Source organism: Schistocerca nitens, chromosome 3 (genome assembly GCF_023898315.1).
Source record: "Schistocerca nitens isolate TAMUIC-IGC-003100 chromosome 3, iqSchNite1.1, whole genome shotgun sequence".
In the NCBI taxonomy this organism is placed as follows: domain Eukaryota; kingdom Metazoa; phylum Arthropoda; class Insecta; order Orthoptera; family Acrididae; genus Schistocerca; species Schistocerca nitens.
The window spans coordinates 227595741-227614829 of NC_064616.1; the positions used below are offsets into that span (position 1 = coordinate 227595741).

General features: G+C 44.0%; 1 protein-coding gene across 3 annotated transcripts in view; it reads left to right on the forward strand.

The window, feature by feature from the left end:
* The window catches only part of LOC126248193 (uncharacterized), a 124316-nt gene that overhangs the window by 65083 nt on the left and 40144 nt on the right, over nt 1-19089 (forward strand). For all 3 annotated transcript variants that reach the window (XM_049948975.1, XM_049948973.1, XM_049948974.1), the window contains exon 4: nt 2929-3047. In XM_049948975.1, the coding sequence (XP_049804932.1) occupies nt 2929-3047 (119 nt within the window). The remainder of the gene's footprint in view (nt 1-2928; nt 3048-19089) is intronic.

Consider the following 19089-nt stretch of genomic DNA (forward strand, 5'->3'; position numbering starts at 1 on the left):
TCGCTTATGCATCTAAGACGTTGACCCCAGCACAACGGAACTACTCCCAGATTGAAAAGGAGGCTCTGGTGATTGTGTTCACTGTCCAAAAATTTCACACCTATCTCTTTGGGGCAAAGTACGCCCTCTGGACCGCCCCTTGGTTGTGGTGGCTAATGCATCGGCATATGGCATTGGGGCCATCCTTGCACACCGGGATGCCGATGGTTGCAAACAGCCCATCGCTTATGCATCTAAGACGTTGACCCCAGCACAACAGAACTACTACCAGATTGAAAAGGAGGCTCTGGTGATTGTGTTCGCTGTCCAAAAATTTCACACCTATCTCTTTGGGGCAAAGTTCGCCCTCCTGACGGACCATAAACCCTTGGTTCCACTTTTCGGACCCCACTCTTACCTTCTAGAGTGGACGGCTCAACATCTCCAGTGCTAGGCATTGTTTTTACATAAGTATGCTTACACCATCCGATATAAGCCCACCGCCCACCATGCTAACACGGACGCTTTGTCGCGTCTCCCAGCAGGCCCTGATCCTGCCTTTGACCAATAGGAGGTCCTCTGCTTTTACATTGATTCCGCCTGCCGGGATGCACTGGACTGTGCCTCTTATGGCTGTTCACATAGCTGCGGCTACCCGCCGTGACCCTGTCTTGTGGCAGGCTCTCAGCTACGTGGTCCACAGGTGACCGTCCCATGTCCTCGTTGGATGCAGTCCGATTTCGGCCCCTGGCGCCATTTGTCCCACAGGCTCTCTCTGGTTGATGATGTCCTTCTGTTGGCAACGGAGTCGGATGCCCATCAGGTGGTCATCCCTCCAGAATTGTGGCTCCAGGTGCTTGGTTTGTTACACCGCAGGCTCTGGGGTATGTCCAGTATGAAAGGTTTGGCTCACTGGCACATTTATTGGCCCGGCATCGATGGCGATACTGAACGCCCGGTCTGTGGGTGCACTGCCTGTGCGCATCACCAGGCAATCTGCCCTCAGTCGTTTGCACCCTGGCCTGTGCCTCGCCGGCCCTGGAATCGCATTCATATCAATTTTGTGGGCCTGTTTTTGGGGTCCATGTAGTTACTCATCGTTGATGCCTACTCCAAATACCCATATATTGTCCGCATGGCATCCACCACCACAGAGGCTCCACTCAAGGCCCGGGCCCAGGTTCTCACCATTGAGGGCATGCCACACACGTTGGTCTCTGATAATGGTCCCCAATTCACAGTGTCCTCCTTCCACGACTTCTGTCAGGGCAATGGTATCAAACATATCCGTAGCCCCCCTTTCCACCCTTTTTCCAATGGCGTGGCGGAGAGGCTTGACCGCACTTTTAAACACCAGTTGACTAAGGCAGTCTATACATCTCCAACCATGTCGGCCCTCACCCTGTTTTTTAGCACCTATTACACTACGCGAATTGATGGACGCAGTCCGGCAGGTTCCTTCATGGGCGACAGCCGCGGACCCTGCTCCATTTGCTGATGCCATCCTCCTCCCACCCCCACTCCCAGTCTTCGCAGCGGTATGCCCCTGGCACGGCGGTGTGGGCTCACGAGTATGGGCGCAAGGCGGGTTGGACACCCGCCACGGTCGTCGTGGCCCATGGGCAGCGTGTGACGTCGGTGCAGACGTCAACAGGGTCGGAGCACCACCATCATAATCAGCACCGCCCGCATGCCACTACGGGACTCTTGCTGCCATCTCTTTCCCTACCTCCTTCAGGTGTGGACATGGTCCTCAAGTCACCTTCCCTGCTCCTGGTTGCTGTCTCCCCATGGGCCCGCTGCCAGCCCTCTCCACCTACGGGTGGATCGGCGGCTTGCTGCCCCACCCTGGACTCTGGATCAGCAGTCATGGATACCTCGGGCATCCCTTCCTCCCCGCCAATAGTGGTGGATGAGCCTGGCTCCCCTTCCCACTGCTGCCCACCTCAGCACCATTCGGGACGTTTCTGCCCCTATGCGCAAGTTTCAGGGGGGGGGGAGGGATCTGGTACCGTGCGCTGCAGAATTTGAATCCCCGCCAGATGTCATGGACGTCGAAGACCCCAAGAGGTCTCTGCACCATCGCGCCGTAAGCTGCGGCGGCGCGCGCCTCCTGGCCTGCATTTAGTTTGAGGGTGCCACAGTGGAACACGTGGTTCCAGCGGCAAATAGCGGCGCCCCCAATAGAGTATTTAATCACCTGCCTCTTGCTCAGCCAGCTAGTCTAATCTTGCGTACGTCTCTGGACACATCGCCTCACCTTAGACAGCTTCTTTACTTTCTTGTTTTGTGTATGAGTGGACGTGGTTGTTAGGTTTTCTTGTGACTCCGTTGTTTCAATCTTGTTGTTGTTCGTTCTGTCCTTTGTTGGCTGTGTCTGTCCTCTCCCATTGTGTTGTTGTACACGGGCCGCTCTGCGGTCCTGCTGCGCTTTCCATCACATCAACCCTGCGACCGATCTGGTCCCTGTTACAACAGAATTGGTTGTGTGTGCTCTGGCGTTGTCATACTGAAGGAGAGTGTGCTCCATGTGTGGATGAACTACTCGAAACTCGATTACAGCTCGCTGTTTCCCATGTAGCAACAGTTAACGTTCTGCACTGTTGTGTTACACATTACAGTTTGGAGCCTTTCTAGTGGCAGAAGGTTGTAAATATGTAGAAATGATGAATAAAGATGTAGAGTGTTAACAATATTCGTTTTATTTAAGAATGCTTTTAGAGTTTCAGATAAAAAATTCAGAGGCATTACTTTTCAGTACATTTATTTTTCTTGCATTTATTGTCTGCATTTTCTTCTTCTGTTCTTCAAAAGAAAGTGATGTAAACACCTTTTTATCTCATGTGTGGCATGTTTTTGCTGATTTTTCAGTAAAAAAATTAATGTTCAGTACTTATCATAAGCAGTCTTTTTCATTTGCAGATTTGTTAATCATAACTTTTCTTCCAGGTTGATGCTCTTATAGAAAAAGAAATAGAAAAATGCTGTCTTACAGGAATTTCAATACTCGAGCAAAGTGTGGCAGAACTAAATGATGGTATTGCCAAACTGCAAGATTACAAAAATCGGTAAGTTATATATCTATATTGAAATCATAGATTTGTTTTCTTACTTCTATATTATTTACCTATGATAACTGAATTTGTGCCAGACCAGAATCAAATTACAGATATGTTTATCGTGAGCTGTTGCTATAACCAATGAAATGGCCTGCGCACAGCTCCATTTCAGTGTGTCTGATGTTTCCCTCTTACAACTTCAAAACCCAGAGGTTTATTCACTATGTGTGTGGGAATAGCGCCATTGACAAAACAGGTTTGTTGGTGCAGCTGTACTGTACTGCAGACCGAGGGGTGTAAATATTAATGGAAACATAAAGATATTTGTTTGAAGGATTCGAGTTAAGACAATAATCGTAAATGTTGTTCCTCTACTCCTACAGTCCATTAGCTACGACTATTTAATAATGTTACTGTACAGATCTGGTGAAATTGAACACCATACATGTTTCAGGTTTAGTTGCTTTAGGAATTTCATTGAGGATGGACTGACTGTATGTAGAAGTAATCCTGCATTTGAGGTACACTACATCGTATGCAGCTCTTGTGTAGTATGTTCACTCCGTGCTAGTGACTAGATGTTTGCATGCAACGATAGCAAAACAGTGTACTTAAGTTGCAAAAACACGTAATTTTAAATTATTAGTATGTGTCTGTTGGATTATTCTTTATCTGATCACATTCCCTAGACCAAGGCACACAATAACAATATGAAGCATCTGTTACAATCTAAAAAAGTAATAACTGTTGTTAAATTGCTATAAATGGTGTGGTTAAGTTCGAGATGATGAATCCAAAGTTCTGGGGGTTGATCCTTAGTCAGTCCTGAGATTCTGATCCATCAATCATCACTGCTTTCACCTCTAGCGATGTTTGTTGATGGGAAAAATAAGTGACACTCTAGTTTAGAATCCAAAATCAACTGTAGTTACCCCTTTAATTGGTCAGGTAAGTCAGATCAAAGGTCAGAGGGAGGCAATGGCATACCACCCCCAATAAGACCATGCCTAGTAAATTACACTGAATCCTCTGACGACACTGTCTTTGTTTTCATTTTTATGCTTTTTATTTCAAGTGATATCCCTCTTTAAATTCTAACTTTCAAAGTGCAAGGATGCCTGAGTCACAGGCTAACTCAAAGCCCACTGACCAGTGATGCTTATGCTCATGCAGGGAAGTCGGACCAATGGCCAGGTGAAACATGTAAATATAGAGGATAAACAATGTGTTAGGCTGAATTCCATCATAGCAGATTTGTGTGAACCAATTGCTATTTCTGAATTGGTAATATGAGTCAGGACTTGCTTGCCACAAAACATGAGCACATCAAAATGCCTTGATTTGATTTGCTCATTTGGTTCTCAATTGTCACTCCTAGCAGCCACAGCTCAGCCCACTGCTGTTGTGTGGCTGAGCGTTCTATGAAACAGCCATGTCAACATAAGTCATTTTATCAGAGCTGCCATTGCAGATATTTATTGTCAGTGTAGGATCCTATTCCAAAATATGTCCCCAGCTGCTCCCGGACCAGAGAACTTCCACAGTTCTCTCCAGTGTGGCTCTACTGTAACTACAATTTTCATTCATAAATGAGTTGAATCTAAACTGTTTCCCGAGTTGTTTCGTGAAATTGGTTCCATTTCTGTCCTTAGGAGATAAGTGCCTGGTAATTTTGCCTCTACAGCAGGGCTTCACAACATATGTGCTCGCAGAGCAAGCTGTGAGCAGCAAGGCGCGAGCACGGAGCAGCGCGAGCACGCTACCCCCACTACCGGACCAGAGCGGAGAGTGGGGAGAGTCATGTGGGGCACACAACAGCTGCCGCCAGTCAATGTAAATCCGCGGCCACCTGCAGGGATATCACTCACGAATTATTACTGTGACAAATGAAACAAATAAAGGAGAATATACACGTGCCACATAATTTTATTAGCTTAGTGTATGCCTCTACATTCGTATTAATTTGTGAACTGTTACACAATAAAAGGTGTCACTGAAGTGTGAGGTTCTCGGTCATCTTGTACTTTTTGCCCTTTACAATTGCGTCTATGTTCGGAGTAATTGTTCTTGTGCATTGTAGGCGCAGCATGCAGTTTAAATTTCGATCAGACAATGCGTTTCTCAGGCACGTCTTGTTACATTTCATTGCAGAGAACAGTTGTTGACAAACATACGTGGAACCGATCATTGATATTATTGTAGCCGCCAGTTTGTGCAAACGAGGAAATCTATCCTGAGGGAAGCCTCTGTAGAATTCCAAAATGTTTTTCTTGTTCTGAAATTTGTCTATGTATTCTCTGTCACACTGCAGGTAAATAATTTCTAGTTGCAGCTCAGGACTAATCTCTTCAGTATTGGCTGAATATGGAGAGGAGAACAGATCAAAACCACTGTCTAATGCTGTCAGATCTTGAAAGTGTTGATCAAATTCTTCCTTAAGGGCATGTGAATAACGTTCACAGTCTTTGTGAACATCTTGCATGGATGATAATTTAGGAAAATGAGCTAGATTTCCTCTTTCCAGCTGACTCACCCAAAGTGTCAATTTCATTTTAAAAGCTCGTATTAAATCTATAAAATGAATAATTAGCAGATCTTTACCTTGTAGTGAAATGTTCAAAGCATTCAGATGGCTAATTAAATCTGCTAAGAACGCAAGATCACATTTCAATGAAGGCTCTTTCAATTCAGGAACACGCATATTATTTATTTTCATGAACATATTTATCTCATCTAATAGGCAAAAAAATCGATTTAATTATTCGCCACGACTAAGCCAGCGGACCTCGCTGTAATAAGGCAGGCTACCATACTGGCTTTCAACGTACTCAAGAAAGCTTTTAAATTGCCTGTGTTGTAGCCCATGCTTCCTTATATAATTGGTTGTACGAAAAACAACACTCATCACATTTTTTAGAGTGATACTCTTTGCACATAAGTTTTCCTGGTGGATCAGCCAGTGAACGCCCCTTGTTTCATTCGGCATGGTCAGTTTTTGCATTTTCTCCTTCAACAGCGCAACGAAACCTGATTTTTTCCCTGTCATCGCTGGTGCACCGTCTGTAGACACTGAAACTAAAGAATTCCACGACAATCCTATATTTTCAACACTTTCTTCAACACTACTTAAAATATCACCTCCAGTTGTAGTGATCTTCATGGCTACTACATCGAGGAGCTCCTCCCTCACCTGAGGATCTCTATTAACACCCCTAATAAATATGGCAAGCTGCGCTGTTCCAGTGAAATCAACACTTTCGTCCAGAGCTAAAGAATACGCCATAAAATCTTTACAGATATTTGTAAGCTGGCTCTGGACGTCGTCTGCCATGTCCTCTATATGACGCAATATGGTCATGTTAGATAATGGCACAATCCGAAACTGTTCAACTTGAGAGGGACACAAATGTTCCGCTGCAACTACCAAACATTCTTTTATTAAATCGCCATCAGTGATGGGGCGCAGGGATTTTGCTAAAAGCAAAGTAATTTTGTAACTCACTCTGAGAGCTGCCCCAGCTGATTTTTCTTCGTCATCCAGATCTTCTTCGTATAGCTTCCTTTTAAGTTTTATAACTTCCTGTGGACGATCTGGTCCATCACATTTTCCACTTCCGTAGTCTTTCGCGTGGTATGACATATAATGTCGCTGCAAATTAAATTTCCTAAAAGAATTCAGTGTTTTGTGACATACTAAACATTTTGCAACACCATCTTTTTCTGTAAACAGATACAATTCCTCCCAATGGGGGTTGAACTGCTAAAGCATGGTTGGGGTCACACAACGGCGACTTGACGTGATTCTTAACCAGCGAAGTGACTGTTAGAGCTGATAGTAGTACTTTAAACGTTACACAGTCGGTGCGAATTCAATAGGCACGCTGCGGCCCTATCCAAACGTGCACGCGCATTTCCCCTCCCTCCCTACTCCGCGACCTTGCACCTGCTCGCGAGCACGTGCCTGAGCAGACGCGAGTACTCGCGCTCAAAACCGGCCAGTTGTTAAGACCTGCTCTACAGTTTACGGGTGGTTAACTGTAACGTCATAGTAGCTTGTAGCAATGAACCTACCTGCTAATGTTCAGACTACTAGAATGTACCATTCTTATCTTACCAACACAGCTTCACCACCTGGAAGAATCCTGAGATACTGAGGCATATTTAACATCTACTGTGGCTGAAAGAGATTATTGAATGCTATTAGTTGCACTGTAAGAGGCTACTACAAACCTGTGTGACTTATCATGAACTGCAGATATCTGAGGCATGTAGATGTTAAGCCTCATCCACTCCTTCTGCCTCTACCAATCTGTGGTCTACAAAAGCACTTTTTTTTTCTAACCCACTTTCAGTTTGATGACTGATTTACATTTACTTGTGAATATATAAGCTAAAATTATTACAAATACCACTACTTCAGAGAAAAGAAGGATGTGCTACCTGCATTTTGTCAAACATTAAGTAGGTGATGTCTTCTCTACTGCTAGCTAATTTCTACCTGGCAACTACAATATTTGTCAGTTTGTGGCACAACATATTCATTTACAGTTGTCATTGCTACTTGTCACACAGCTAACAGGATAATTCAATAATTCAATCTAGTTAATCAGATGGTTCATTGATGAAATTGTTAGTAATACACTATTTTAATTTTGTTTTCAATTTATCGATATTTTCAGTTTCTTGTTTTTGTATTTGAGATGTTTGCACTGGAATAGTGAACTCTGCTGTTAGTTCTAGACAGGGAGGCAAAGCCTGAATGTTATTTTTCTGTGTTTTGTTGTGTTTGTATAAATCCCGTGAAACTTATTTTCATCAGTAGCAATAAATATCAATAAGAAGTGGATTGATTGGTTAGTAGGTGTAAGAATTCCAAGATTTTTGAGTTATGATGACTATGTGGCACCTGGATCTGCCACCAGATCACATTGTGCAAATTCCACAGAATTCCTTTGAAACAGATGCAGGTGGATGGCTTTCCATCAATTACTACGAACTGTGACCTCCCAGACAGGAAATAACGAATGCAGTCACACAACTGAGATATAATTCCATAAGCACACAATTTCACTACGAGCCGCTTGTGTGGTATAGTGTCAAAAGCCTTCTGGAAATCCCTTGTCAGTAGCACTCAACACTTTGTGTATGTAAAGACCTAGTTGTGTTTCACAAGAACGATGTTTTCTAAATCCGAGTTGACTGTATGTCGATAGACCGTTTTCTTTGAAGTCATTCATAATGTTCGAACATAATATGACTCCTATTACCTTTTTTGAATAGTGGTGTGACCTGTACAACTTTCCAGTCTTTGGGTACGAATCTTTCGTCGAGCGAGCGCTTGTATATGATTGTTATAGTGTCAGTTAGACCGTCAGCGAGATCGCACCGCTAGTTCCTGCTACTAATAAGGCGAGTACACCGTTCGCTTGTTACATATTTTTACGAGCTTCAAACAGGAGCGACTTATTTTCAGTTATCTGTGTAGTTACTAGTTTATTTTTGTAATTTCTTGCGTGTTTGAGTGCTTACTAGGCACAACCTTTTATTTAAATAACAGTGTTGTGTACAGTACCGCCGTTGCTATCGACCGTTGTATCGACTCTCGTATCGTGCAGGCTTCTGTTTGGTTATAACAGAGTCGGTTAGACCGTTAGCGAGAGCGCACCGCTAGTTCCTGCTGCTACTAAGGCGAGTACACCGTTCGCTTGTTACATATTTTTACGAGCTTCAAACAGGAGCGACTGCAGTAATGGATAGGAACTGTGATTATTGTGTACAGATGCGAGCTGAGTTGGCGACCCTTCGCTCACAGCTTCAGGCAGTGTTGGCTTCCGTCACACAGCTTGAGACTGCTGCTAAGGGGCGTCACTGTGGGCGATCGGACGCGGGGATGCACGTCTCACGTGTCCTCCGATCGGTTCACTGCTGTGATCTCCCCGGGTACTGCCTGAACTGAGGTTGACCCCTCACCTGTAGTCGAGTGGGAGATCATTCCAAAGTCTGGCAGGCAGCGAAAAACTTTCCGAGGGGCCGATCGTAGGGCCTCCCCGGTTCGTTCGACGAACAGGTTTCGGGCCTTATCTGTGGCTGACGATGTCTCTGAGCCAGATGCAGTCGTCCACCCTGTTCCAGAGGAAGCTTCTCGGCCCGCAAGGTCTGGGCATTCACAGAGAATGTATTTGCTGGTAGTTGAGAGCTCCAACGTTAGGCGCGTAATGGGGCCCCTTAGGAACATGGCTGCCAAGGAGGGGAAGGAAGCCAGTGTGCACTCAGTGTGCATTCCGGGGGGAGTCATTCCGGATGTGGAAAGGGTGCTTCCGGATGCCATGAAGAGTAAAGGGTGCAGCCAACTGCAGGTAGTGGCTTATGTCGGTACTAATGATGTGTGTCGCTTTGGATCTGAGCAGATTCTGTCTGGTTTCGGGCGGCTTGCGGAAATGGTAAAGACTGCCAGTCTTGCTTCCGAGATTAAGGTGGAGCTCACCATCTGCAGCATCGTCGATAGAACCGACAGTGGTCCTTTGGTGCAGAGCCGAGTGGAGGGTCTGAATCACGGCTCAGGCGGTTCTGTGACCGTGCAGTCTGCAGATTACTTGACTTGCGCCATCGGGTGGTGGGTTTCCGGTTCAAATGGTTCAAATAGCTCGGAGCACTATGGCACTTAACATCTATGGTCATCAGTCCCCTAGAACTTAGAACTACTTAAACCTAACTAACCTAAGGACAGCACACAACACCCAGTCATCACGAGGCAGAGAAGGTGGGTTTCCGGGTTCCGCTTAATAGGTCAGGAGTCGACTACACACAGGAGGCGGCTACACGGGTAGCGGGGGCTGTGTGGAAGGGACTTGGTGTTTTTTTTTTTAGGTTAGACGGTCTCAGGGAACCACAGAAGGGGCGTCCGTCTAAAAGAGGGCAGGTAAAACACAGTAGGGTAGTAGTAGAAACGATTAGTATTGTAGTTGTAAATTGTCGTAGCTGTGTTGGGAAAGAACCAGAGCTCGAAGCCCTAATAGAAAACACTGAAGCTCAAATAGTTGTAGGTACAGAGAGCTGGCTAAAGCCGGAAATAAGTTCAGCCGAAATTTTTTCAAACGATCTGACAGTGTTCAGAAAGGATAGATTAAATACAATTGGTGGTGGAGTATTTATTGCTGTCAGAGGTAGTTTGCCTTGTAGCGAAATTGAAGTAGATTGTTTGTGTGAAATAGTATGGGTAGAGGTGATACCCGACAATCGGACTAAACTATTAACTGGATCGTTTTACTGACCCCCCCCCCCCCACCCCCCCACTCAGAAGACATGGTTGCTGAACAGTTCAAAGAAAACTTGAGTCTCATTTCAAATAAGTACCCAGCTCGTACAATTATAGTCGGTGGTGACTTCAATCTACCCTCGATATGCTGGAAAAATTATACGTTTAAAGCCGGCGGCAGGCATAAAACATCATCCGAAATTGTACTGAATGCTTTCTGAGAAAATTTTTGAACAATTAGTTCATGAGCCCACTCGAAGCGTAAATGGTTGCGAAAGCATACTTGACCTTTTAGCAACAAATTATCCTGGACAACTTGTGAGTGTTGTGATGAATACAGGGATTAGCGACCACGAGGCAGTTGCTGCTAGGCTGAATACCGTAACACCTACAACCATCAAAAAGAAACGCAAAGTGTATATATTTGAAAAAGCTGATAAAAATGCTCTTAACGCCTTTTTAAGAGACAGTCTTCACTCCTTCCGATCTGATCATGTAAGTGTAGAAAAGTTGTGGAATGTTTTCAAGAGAGATATATACCACATAAATTAAAAATCGATGGTACTGATTCCCCATGGTACACAAAAAGGGTCAGATCGTTGTTGCAGAAGCATCGAAAAAAGCATGCCAAAGTTAAAAGAACGCAAAAGCCCCAAGATTGGCAAAGTTTTACAGAAGTTCGAAATATAGCGCATACTTCAATGCGAGATGCTTTTAATAGTTTCCACAACGAAATTCTGTCTCGAAATCTGGCTGAAAACCCAAAAAGATTCTGGTCATACATAAAGCACACCAGTGGCAAGACGTAATCAATACCTTCACTGCGCGATAACAACGGTGACGTCACTGATGACAGTGCCACTAAAGCAGAGTTATTAAACACGGTTTTCCGAAACTCCTTCGTCAAAGAAGACAAAATAAATATTCCTGAATTCCAATAAAGGACAACTGCCAAGATGAGAAACATAGAAGTAGATATCATCTGTGTAACAAAGCAGCTTAAATCAATAAAGACAATGCCTTCGGTCCAGATTGTATACCAATCAGGTTCCTTTCAGAGTATGCTGATACAATAACTCCATATTTAGCAATTGTATACAACCACCCTCTTACAGTAAGATCCGTACCTAAAGACTGGAAAATTTCTCACCCAAAAAGGGAAGTAGGAGTAATCCGCTTAATTACAGGCCTATACCACTAACGTCGATTTGCAGTAGGGTTTTAGAGCATACACTGTATTCGAACATTATGAAGTACCTCGAAGAAAACAATTTATTGACATATAGTCGCCCGCATCTCGTGGTCGTGCGGTAGCGTTCTCGCTTCCCACGCCCGGGTTCCCGGGTTCGATTCCCGGCGGGGTCAGGGATTTTCTCTGCCTCGTGATGGCTGGGTGTTGTGTGCTGTCCTTAGGTTAGTTAGGTTTAAGTAGTTCTAAGTTCTAGGGGACTTATGACCACAGCAGTTGAGTCCCATAGTGCTCAGAGCCATTTGAACCATTTGTTTGACATATAGTCAGAACGGATTCAGAAAATATCGTTCTTGTGAAACACAACTAGCTCTTTATACTCATGAAGTAATAAGTGCTATCGACAGGGGATATCAAATTGATTCCATATTTTTAGATTTCCAGAAGGCTTTCGACACCGTTCCTCACAAACGTCTTCTAACCAAACTGCGCGCCTACGGAATATCGCCTCAGTTGTGCGACTGGATTCGTGATTTCTAGTCTGAAAGGTCACAGTTCGTAGTAATAGACGGAAAGTCATCGAGTAAAACAGAAGTAATATCCGGCGTTCCCCAAGGAAGTGTTATAGACCCTCTAGTGTTCCTGGTCTATATTAACGACATAGGAGACAATCTAAGTAGCTGTCTTAGATTGTTTGCAGATGATGCTGTCATTACCGTCTACTAAAGTCATCAGATGATCAAAACGACTTGCAAAATGATTTAGATAAGATATCTGTATGGTGCGAAAAGTGGCAATTGACCCTGAATAAAGAAAAGTGTGAAGTTATTCACAAGAGTACTAAGAGAAATCAGCTAAATTTTGATCACGCGATAAGTCACGCAAATCTGAGGGCTGTAAATTCAACTAAATACTTACGGATTACAATTACAAATAACCTAAATTGGAACGATCACTAGATAATCTTGTGGGTAGAGCAAACCCAAGACTGCGTTTCATTGGCAGAACACTTAGAAGGTGTAACAGGTCTACCAAAGAGACTACTTACACTACGCTTGTCCGCCCTATTCTGGAGTACTGCTGTGCGGTGTGGGATCCGCATCAGGTGGGACTTACAGATGACATCGAAAAAGTACAAAGAAGGGCAGCTCGTTTTGTATTATCGTGAAATAAGGGAGATTGTGTCACAGTCATGATACGTGAATTGGAGTGGCAGTCATTAAAACAAAGGCGATTTTCGTTGCGATAGGAACTTCTCATGAAATTTCAATCGTCAGTTTTCTCCTCCGATTGCGAAAACATTCTGTTGGCACCCACCGACATAGAGAGAAATGACCATCACTATGAAATAAGAGAAATCAGGGCTCGCGCAGAAAATTTAAGTGCTCTTTTTTCCCGCGTGCCGTTCGAGAGTGGAACGGTAGAGAGACTGCATGAAGGTGGTTCATTGAACCCTCTGCCAGGCACTTTATTGTGAATAGCAGAGTAATCACGTAGATGTAGATGTAGATGTTAAGTATGGGGCTATTGCATCCGCATAGCCTGAAATGAACTTAATTGGTAAACTGTCTGGACTGGGAGACATGCTTTTATTAAGTGATGCAAGTTGCTCCACTACTCGAAGGATATCTACTTCTAAGTTACTCAAGTTGGCGTACCTTCTAACCTTTCACTGCAAGATCAATTTTGCAATTAGTCTGCTGCATTTATATATGTAATTTCCATGCAGCCGCTAAGGCTGCTGACAAATTATGCTTCTCAAAAATCTTACCTATGTGCAAGAGATTTTTTGCTTTCACTTTTCGCATTTTATTTCCTGTATGGAGAAACTATAGAGTGATACAAAATGACCAAAACATTGACATGAAAAATTTCTTATTATAGTTTCTTAATCTGACATGTGGCGAACTTTCACACAGTAACACATTTGATGCAAAGTGCATTTCTCTCTAAACCTAACGAAAAGAGTTCTGTACGCATCATGAGGTAACAAAACTGCTAAACCATTGCTTCGTTGCAAATTTCAGCTGCCAACAGGGGAAAATCTGTATTGTTAATATCACTTTACAGGTTGTTATGTTACCAATTTACAGGCAAGTATTTTGGGAAAGGACAGAAGTGGTCAAACTGGCAACACGTTAAATCAAATTTTAATTTTTGTTTATTGTTTTGTTCATCCAATATATATTCACATGTCAAACATTGACAAATGTAATTAGCTTCCCAACCTCTGCCTCATGCCAGAATAGTTACCCTGTGCAGCAGCTGTTGCTTTTTTTGTGTGTGCCTTTATTCTAATCTGAAGGTTCACAGCAGCATTTTTTTTAACTGTGACTGATGCATGTCTTCACAGTCAGTGGCAGAGACTAGCATATGGACATTGTCAAATACAATGGCTTGTTTACTAAAGAAACAACAAACAGAATTAATAAACCTGTCAAAAAGGGTTAGAGTTTAAAGCAAATCTCACTAGAGTGAAATGAAAGCATATTTCTGTATGCTGTACTATTTTAAACAATGCTCTAGATGGGTGAAGCAAACCACCTTTCTCAATCTTCATAGTAAAGGCCACAGGAGTCTTGCAGTAAGTGTGATCATTTGGGTACATGTAGAGAACATTAATAAGTTCTTTCCACTCAGAATATCTTAACATTTACATAATCTCTCTCACAACATATCTTTGTACGTGATGTTGTCCTGTCCTTCTCTGTGTAGTGTTGAATCAAGAGCCTTAGAGTAACTAGTATCTTCACCATCATCAGGGAACTTATCATTATGCTTCTTATGGCACATGAGTTCATGAACACGTCATCTACATTACTTGTCACTTACAGTAACATTGTTCTTGAGGAACGTTTTTCTCAGAGCAGATTGGAACTGTAATGCAGTGGGATTATTGTACCATCAAAACCTAGATCTGATGCAAGGGAAAAAAAGGTTTAGAAGTTCTTATGAGAGTTTGTATGTTAAAAAATACTTTAGAGGTTCAGTATCCCAAAACAGAGGCTTCTAACACCATTTTTGCACATCCAAAATCTCAGCACAAATGTTTTTGTGTATGTACTAATGCACACACACCATCAGTCCTTAATGTATGAAGGAAGTTTTCTGCATGGCAAAGAAATTCAATCCAATAATTTACATTTTCAGTTCTCAATGGTTGTTAAAAGCCCTCAGCATGAAAATTCCTAGAGTAGCACTCATCAATGAGTTTATCCATAATTCTGATGAATTCTATAGTGGTAGAGGGGTCCTGAAAATCTGGGTGCCGGGAACACTAATTCAATGGCATCAGCAACACTGGGGCTCATTGTCTGGGGTGCTAAAGAGAAATTAATTTTCTTATTATAGAAATTTACACGTCAACCAAAGAATGAATTGGCAGATTTTGAAGATTCACATTCTTGCAATAATGTAACTTCAAAATAAAAGCCCCAGTTCACATCTCCAGCTTCACAGTTAGTAATTTCCTTTTCAGCTAAAGTATTATGAATTAATTTGCTTAAGGTATGGATCAAGAATTGCACGAACATTACTGTCATTGGCAGGATACTTGAGGTAAGGGGCAAAATTTTCCAGATTCAGTGAGCACCCAAGATTTGTCAGTGTCTGAATGTTGATAGCAGCACCATCACATGTCACTGGATGAATGAATGTCGTGTGGCTAGGGCCTCCCTTTCGGTAGACCGTTCGCCGGGTGTAGGTCTTCCGAGTTGACGCCACTTCGGCGACCTGCGCGTCGATGGAGATGAAATGATGATGATTAGGACAACAACACCAAGTCCCTGAGTGGAGAAAATCTCCGACCCAGCCGGGAATCGAACCCGGGCCCTCAGGATTGACATTCTCTCGCGCTGACCACTCAGCTACTGGGGGTGGACACATGTCACTGACCTCACAAGAACACCTAAAGAAAATAGTTTCAGTATACATACTCTCACAATTTCAGTCATTATATCTGGTGCAGGTTTCACAAAGAAATATGCAATTGGGCACGTAAACTTTTCAGTATATGACACTGTCTGAAAAACTAAAGCTTCAGTAGCCAGTTTTTTGCATCTGTATTCATAGTGTTGCCCAAATCAACGCAGCCAGTATATATTTTTTGTTTTTCCACACAAGCTGCTTCCTAATTGACATACTATCAAAAATAAGTGCACACACTTTAAGATATCGTTTGTCTCTGATAATCTTTTAAATAGTTGAAAACGTCTTTTAGATAGCTACGTTCACAATTTACTGATGACACCCAACCGCTAAGGATACTGGTGTGGGGCAAAAGAAACACAGAGCATACTGGTGTGGGGCAAAAGAAACACAGAGCATACAAATATATATGCAGTCCAGTTCAGTGTATCAACTGGATTGCCTCTTCGCCCCATTGTTTTTAGTTGGGTGACAAAGTCTAAAGAAAACCCACCAAAATGTTCCTCAAGAACACTTTCCAGGTTGTCATTTACACAGTTCCTTTTTTTCTGCACCGTAATCAGTTCTGCCATTGTTTCCACTTTTTTTTTCACGCCGCTTCAGTTTAATCAGTACTCGTCTGTCTTTTCCAAAGGGCCACAGTTCCCTGACACACATCAGTCTGAATACTTGCAACACAGTTCTCATGATTGCCATCGGATTCACACAGCATAACTGTCGTTTGGATCTCATTTATTTCCTGAAACAAATTTACAAGAACCCATCAGCAACAATTACGAGCCACTACTAGAAATTCAAAAAGATACGTTAAGAGCATTGTGTATCCTTGTTGCTAGTTAAATACATGGTTTTACCACAGGCTAACGTTGTGTTAGACTGTGGTTTTACCTCAGAAACTGATGATTTATTCCGGACAATTTGCCGTCCCCGAATGATTTTCACTTGCAAATAGCCTGTAAAACTGAATAAACTGGGTATAGCGTCATCCTTCAGCAGCTATGTATCAGCTCCTAGTCGAAACTTGCAGGTGTCTTTTGTAAAATAGGAGCTGCAAATGACGTTACGTTTCGATGGAGTCCAGTATTCCCTTCGTACTGCTGGCACCTACACTCCTGGAAATTGAAATAAGAACACCGTGAATTCATTGTCCCAGGAAGGGGAAACTTTATTGACACATTCCTGGGGTCAGATACATCACATGATCACACTGACAGAACCACAGGCACATAGACACAGGCAACAGAGCATGCACAATGTCGGCACTAGTACAGTGTATATCCACCTTTCGCAGCAATGCAGGCTGCTATTCTCCCATGGAGACGATCGTAGAGATGCTGGATGTAGTCCTGTGGAACGGCTTGCCATGCCATTTCCACCTGGCGCCTCAGTTGGACCAGCGTTCGTGCTGGACGTGCAGACCGCGTGAGACGACGCTTCATCCAGTCCCAAACATGCTCAATGGGGGACAGATCCGGAGATCTTGCTGGCCAGGGTAGTTGACTTACACCTTCTAGAGCACGTTGGGTGGCACGGGATACATGCGGACGTGCATTGTCCTGTTGGAACAGCAAGTTCCCTTGCCGGTCTAGGAATGGTAGAACGATGGGTTCGATGACGGTTTGGATGTACCGTGCACTATTCAGTGTCCCCTCGACGATCACCAGTGGTGTACGGCCAGTGTAGGAGATCGCTCCCCACACCATGATGCCGGGTGTTGGCCCTGTGTGCCTCGGTCGTATGCAGTCCTGATTGTGGCGCTCACCTGCACGGCGCCAAACACGCATACGACCATCATTGGCACCAAGGCAGAAGCGACTCTCATCGCTGAAGACGACACGTCTCCATTCGTCCCTCCATTCACGCCTGTCGCGACACCACTGGAGGCGGGCTGCACGATGTTGGGGCGTGAGCGGAAGACGGCCTAACGGTGTGCGGGACCGTAGCCCAGCTTCATGGAGACGGTTGCGAATGGTCCTCGCCGATACCCCAGGAGCAACAGTGTCCCTAATTTGCTGGGAAGTGGCGGTGCGGTCCCCTACGGCACTGCGTAGGATCCTACGGTCTTGGCGTGCATCCGTGCGTCGCTGCGGTCCGGTCCCAGGTCGACGGGCACGTGCACCTTCCGCCGACCACTGGCGACAACATCGATGTACTGTGGAGACCTCACGCCCCACGTGTTGAGCAATTCGGCGGTACGTCCACCCGGCCTCCCGCATGCCGACTATACGCCCTCGCTCAAAGTCCGTCAACTGCACATACGGTTCACGTCCACGCTGTCGCGGCATGCTACCAGTGTTAAAGACTGCGATGGAGCTCCGTATGCCACGGCAAACTGGCTGACACTGACGGCGGCGGTGCACAAATGCTGCGCAGCTAGCGCCATTCGACGGCCAACACCGCGGTTCCTGGTGTGTCCGCTGTGCCGTGCGTGTGATCATTGCTTGTACAGCACGGTGTTCTTATTTCAATTTCCAGGAGTGTATTTCCATTGCTATCGCGCAGAGAAGGCACTGATTGTGTCTTGCCGCTAGCATAGTTTATAAACGATCAGAATCTCTTTGGATTTCCTGCCATGTTTCGAGACAAAGTTTCGTGGTGCAAACTATTATCAGCATCTCGCATTGAAGTCCGCGCTAAATTTCGAGCTTTTGTACAAGGTCGCCAATCTTAGAAATTCTGCATTTGTTTAAATGTTTTTTTTTCTTTTTGTTGCAACAGTGTTCTGACCCGTTTTGTGTACCAAGGGGGATCAGCTCCGTCGTTTGTGAATTTATTTGGTATAAATCTCTCAATTGCTCTCGACACTATTTCTTTGAATTCAAGTTACATCTGGTTTACACTTACATTGTTAATTTAGAAGGAGTGGAGATTCTCTCAGGATGGCATGAATTGAATTTTTATCTGGTTTTTTGAATAGGTGTATTTTCTGTTTATTTTTGGAGCATTTAAGAGTTACAATATTCAGTCTCGCTAAGCAATCCTGTGGTTACTAATACCTGTACCCTGTACCTCGTTATTAGTTCAGGATTATTTGTTGCTAAGAGGTCAAGTGTGTTTTCACAACCGTTTACTATTCGCGTGGGTTCATGAACTAACTGCTCGAAATAATTTTCAGAGATTGCGTTTAGCACAATTTCGGATGATGTTGTATGCTTCTCTGCGGATTTAGCATGTATTTTCGCCAACATAGCGACAGTAAATTAAAATTCATCACCAACTATAATTGCGTGAGTCTTCCTGCTAATGCATGTAACAGAGGCATCCACAATGAGGGGCAAGAGAAGGCGCCTACAGATTTAATATTGGTGAGCACTACGGGAAATATGAGGACTATTCAAAAAATTCCAGAACTTTGACCACTAATATTTTCTACGTATCTTGCATGGCTCTGTCGAAATACTCTCCTCCACAACTGATACACCATCCCAGCGCCGTTCCCACTTCCGGAAGCAGTGGTTGTGGTATGCCTTTTTGCCGGATCGCATGAAGCGCCGTCTGCGAATTTTCTTTTATCTCCTCTGTCTTTGCAGATCATCGTTCTTTCGACGGGGTTTTCAACTTTGAAAATGAAAAAAAAAAGTCCGCAGGCGCCAAGTCTCGAGAGTACAGAAGGTGAGACAGCACAGTGATTTCTTTTTTGTGCAATAGCCACTTACCAACAAGTATGAATGTGCGGATGC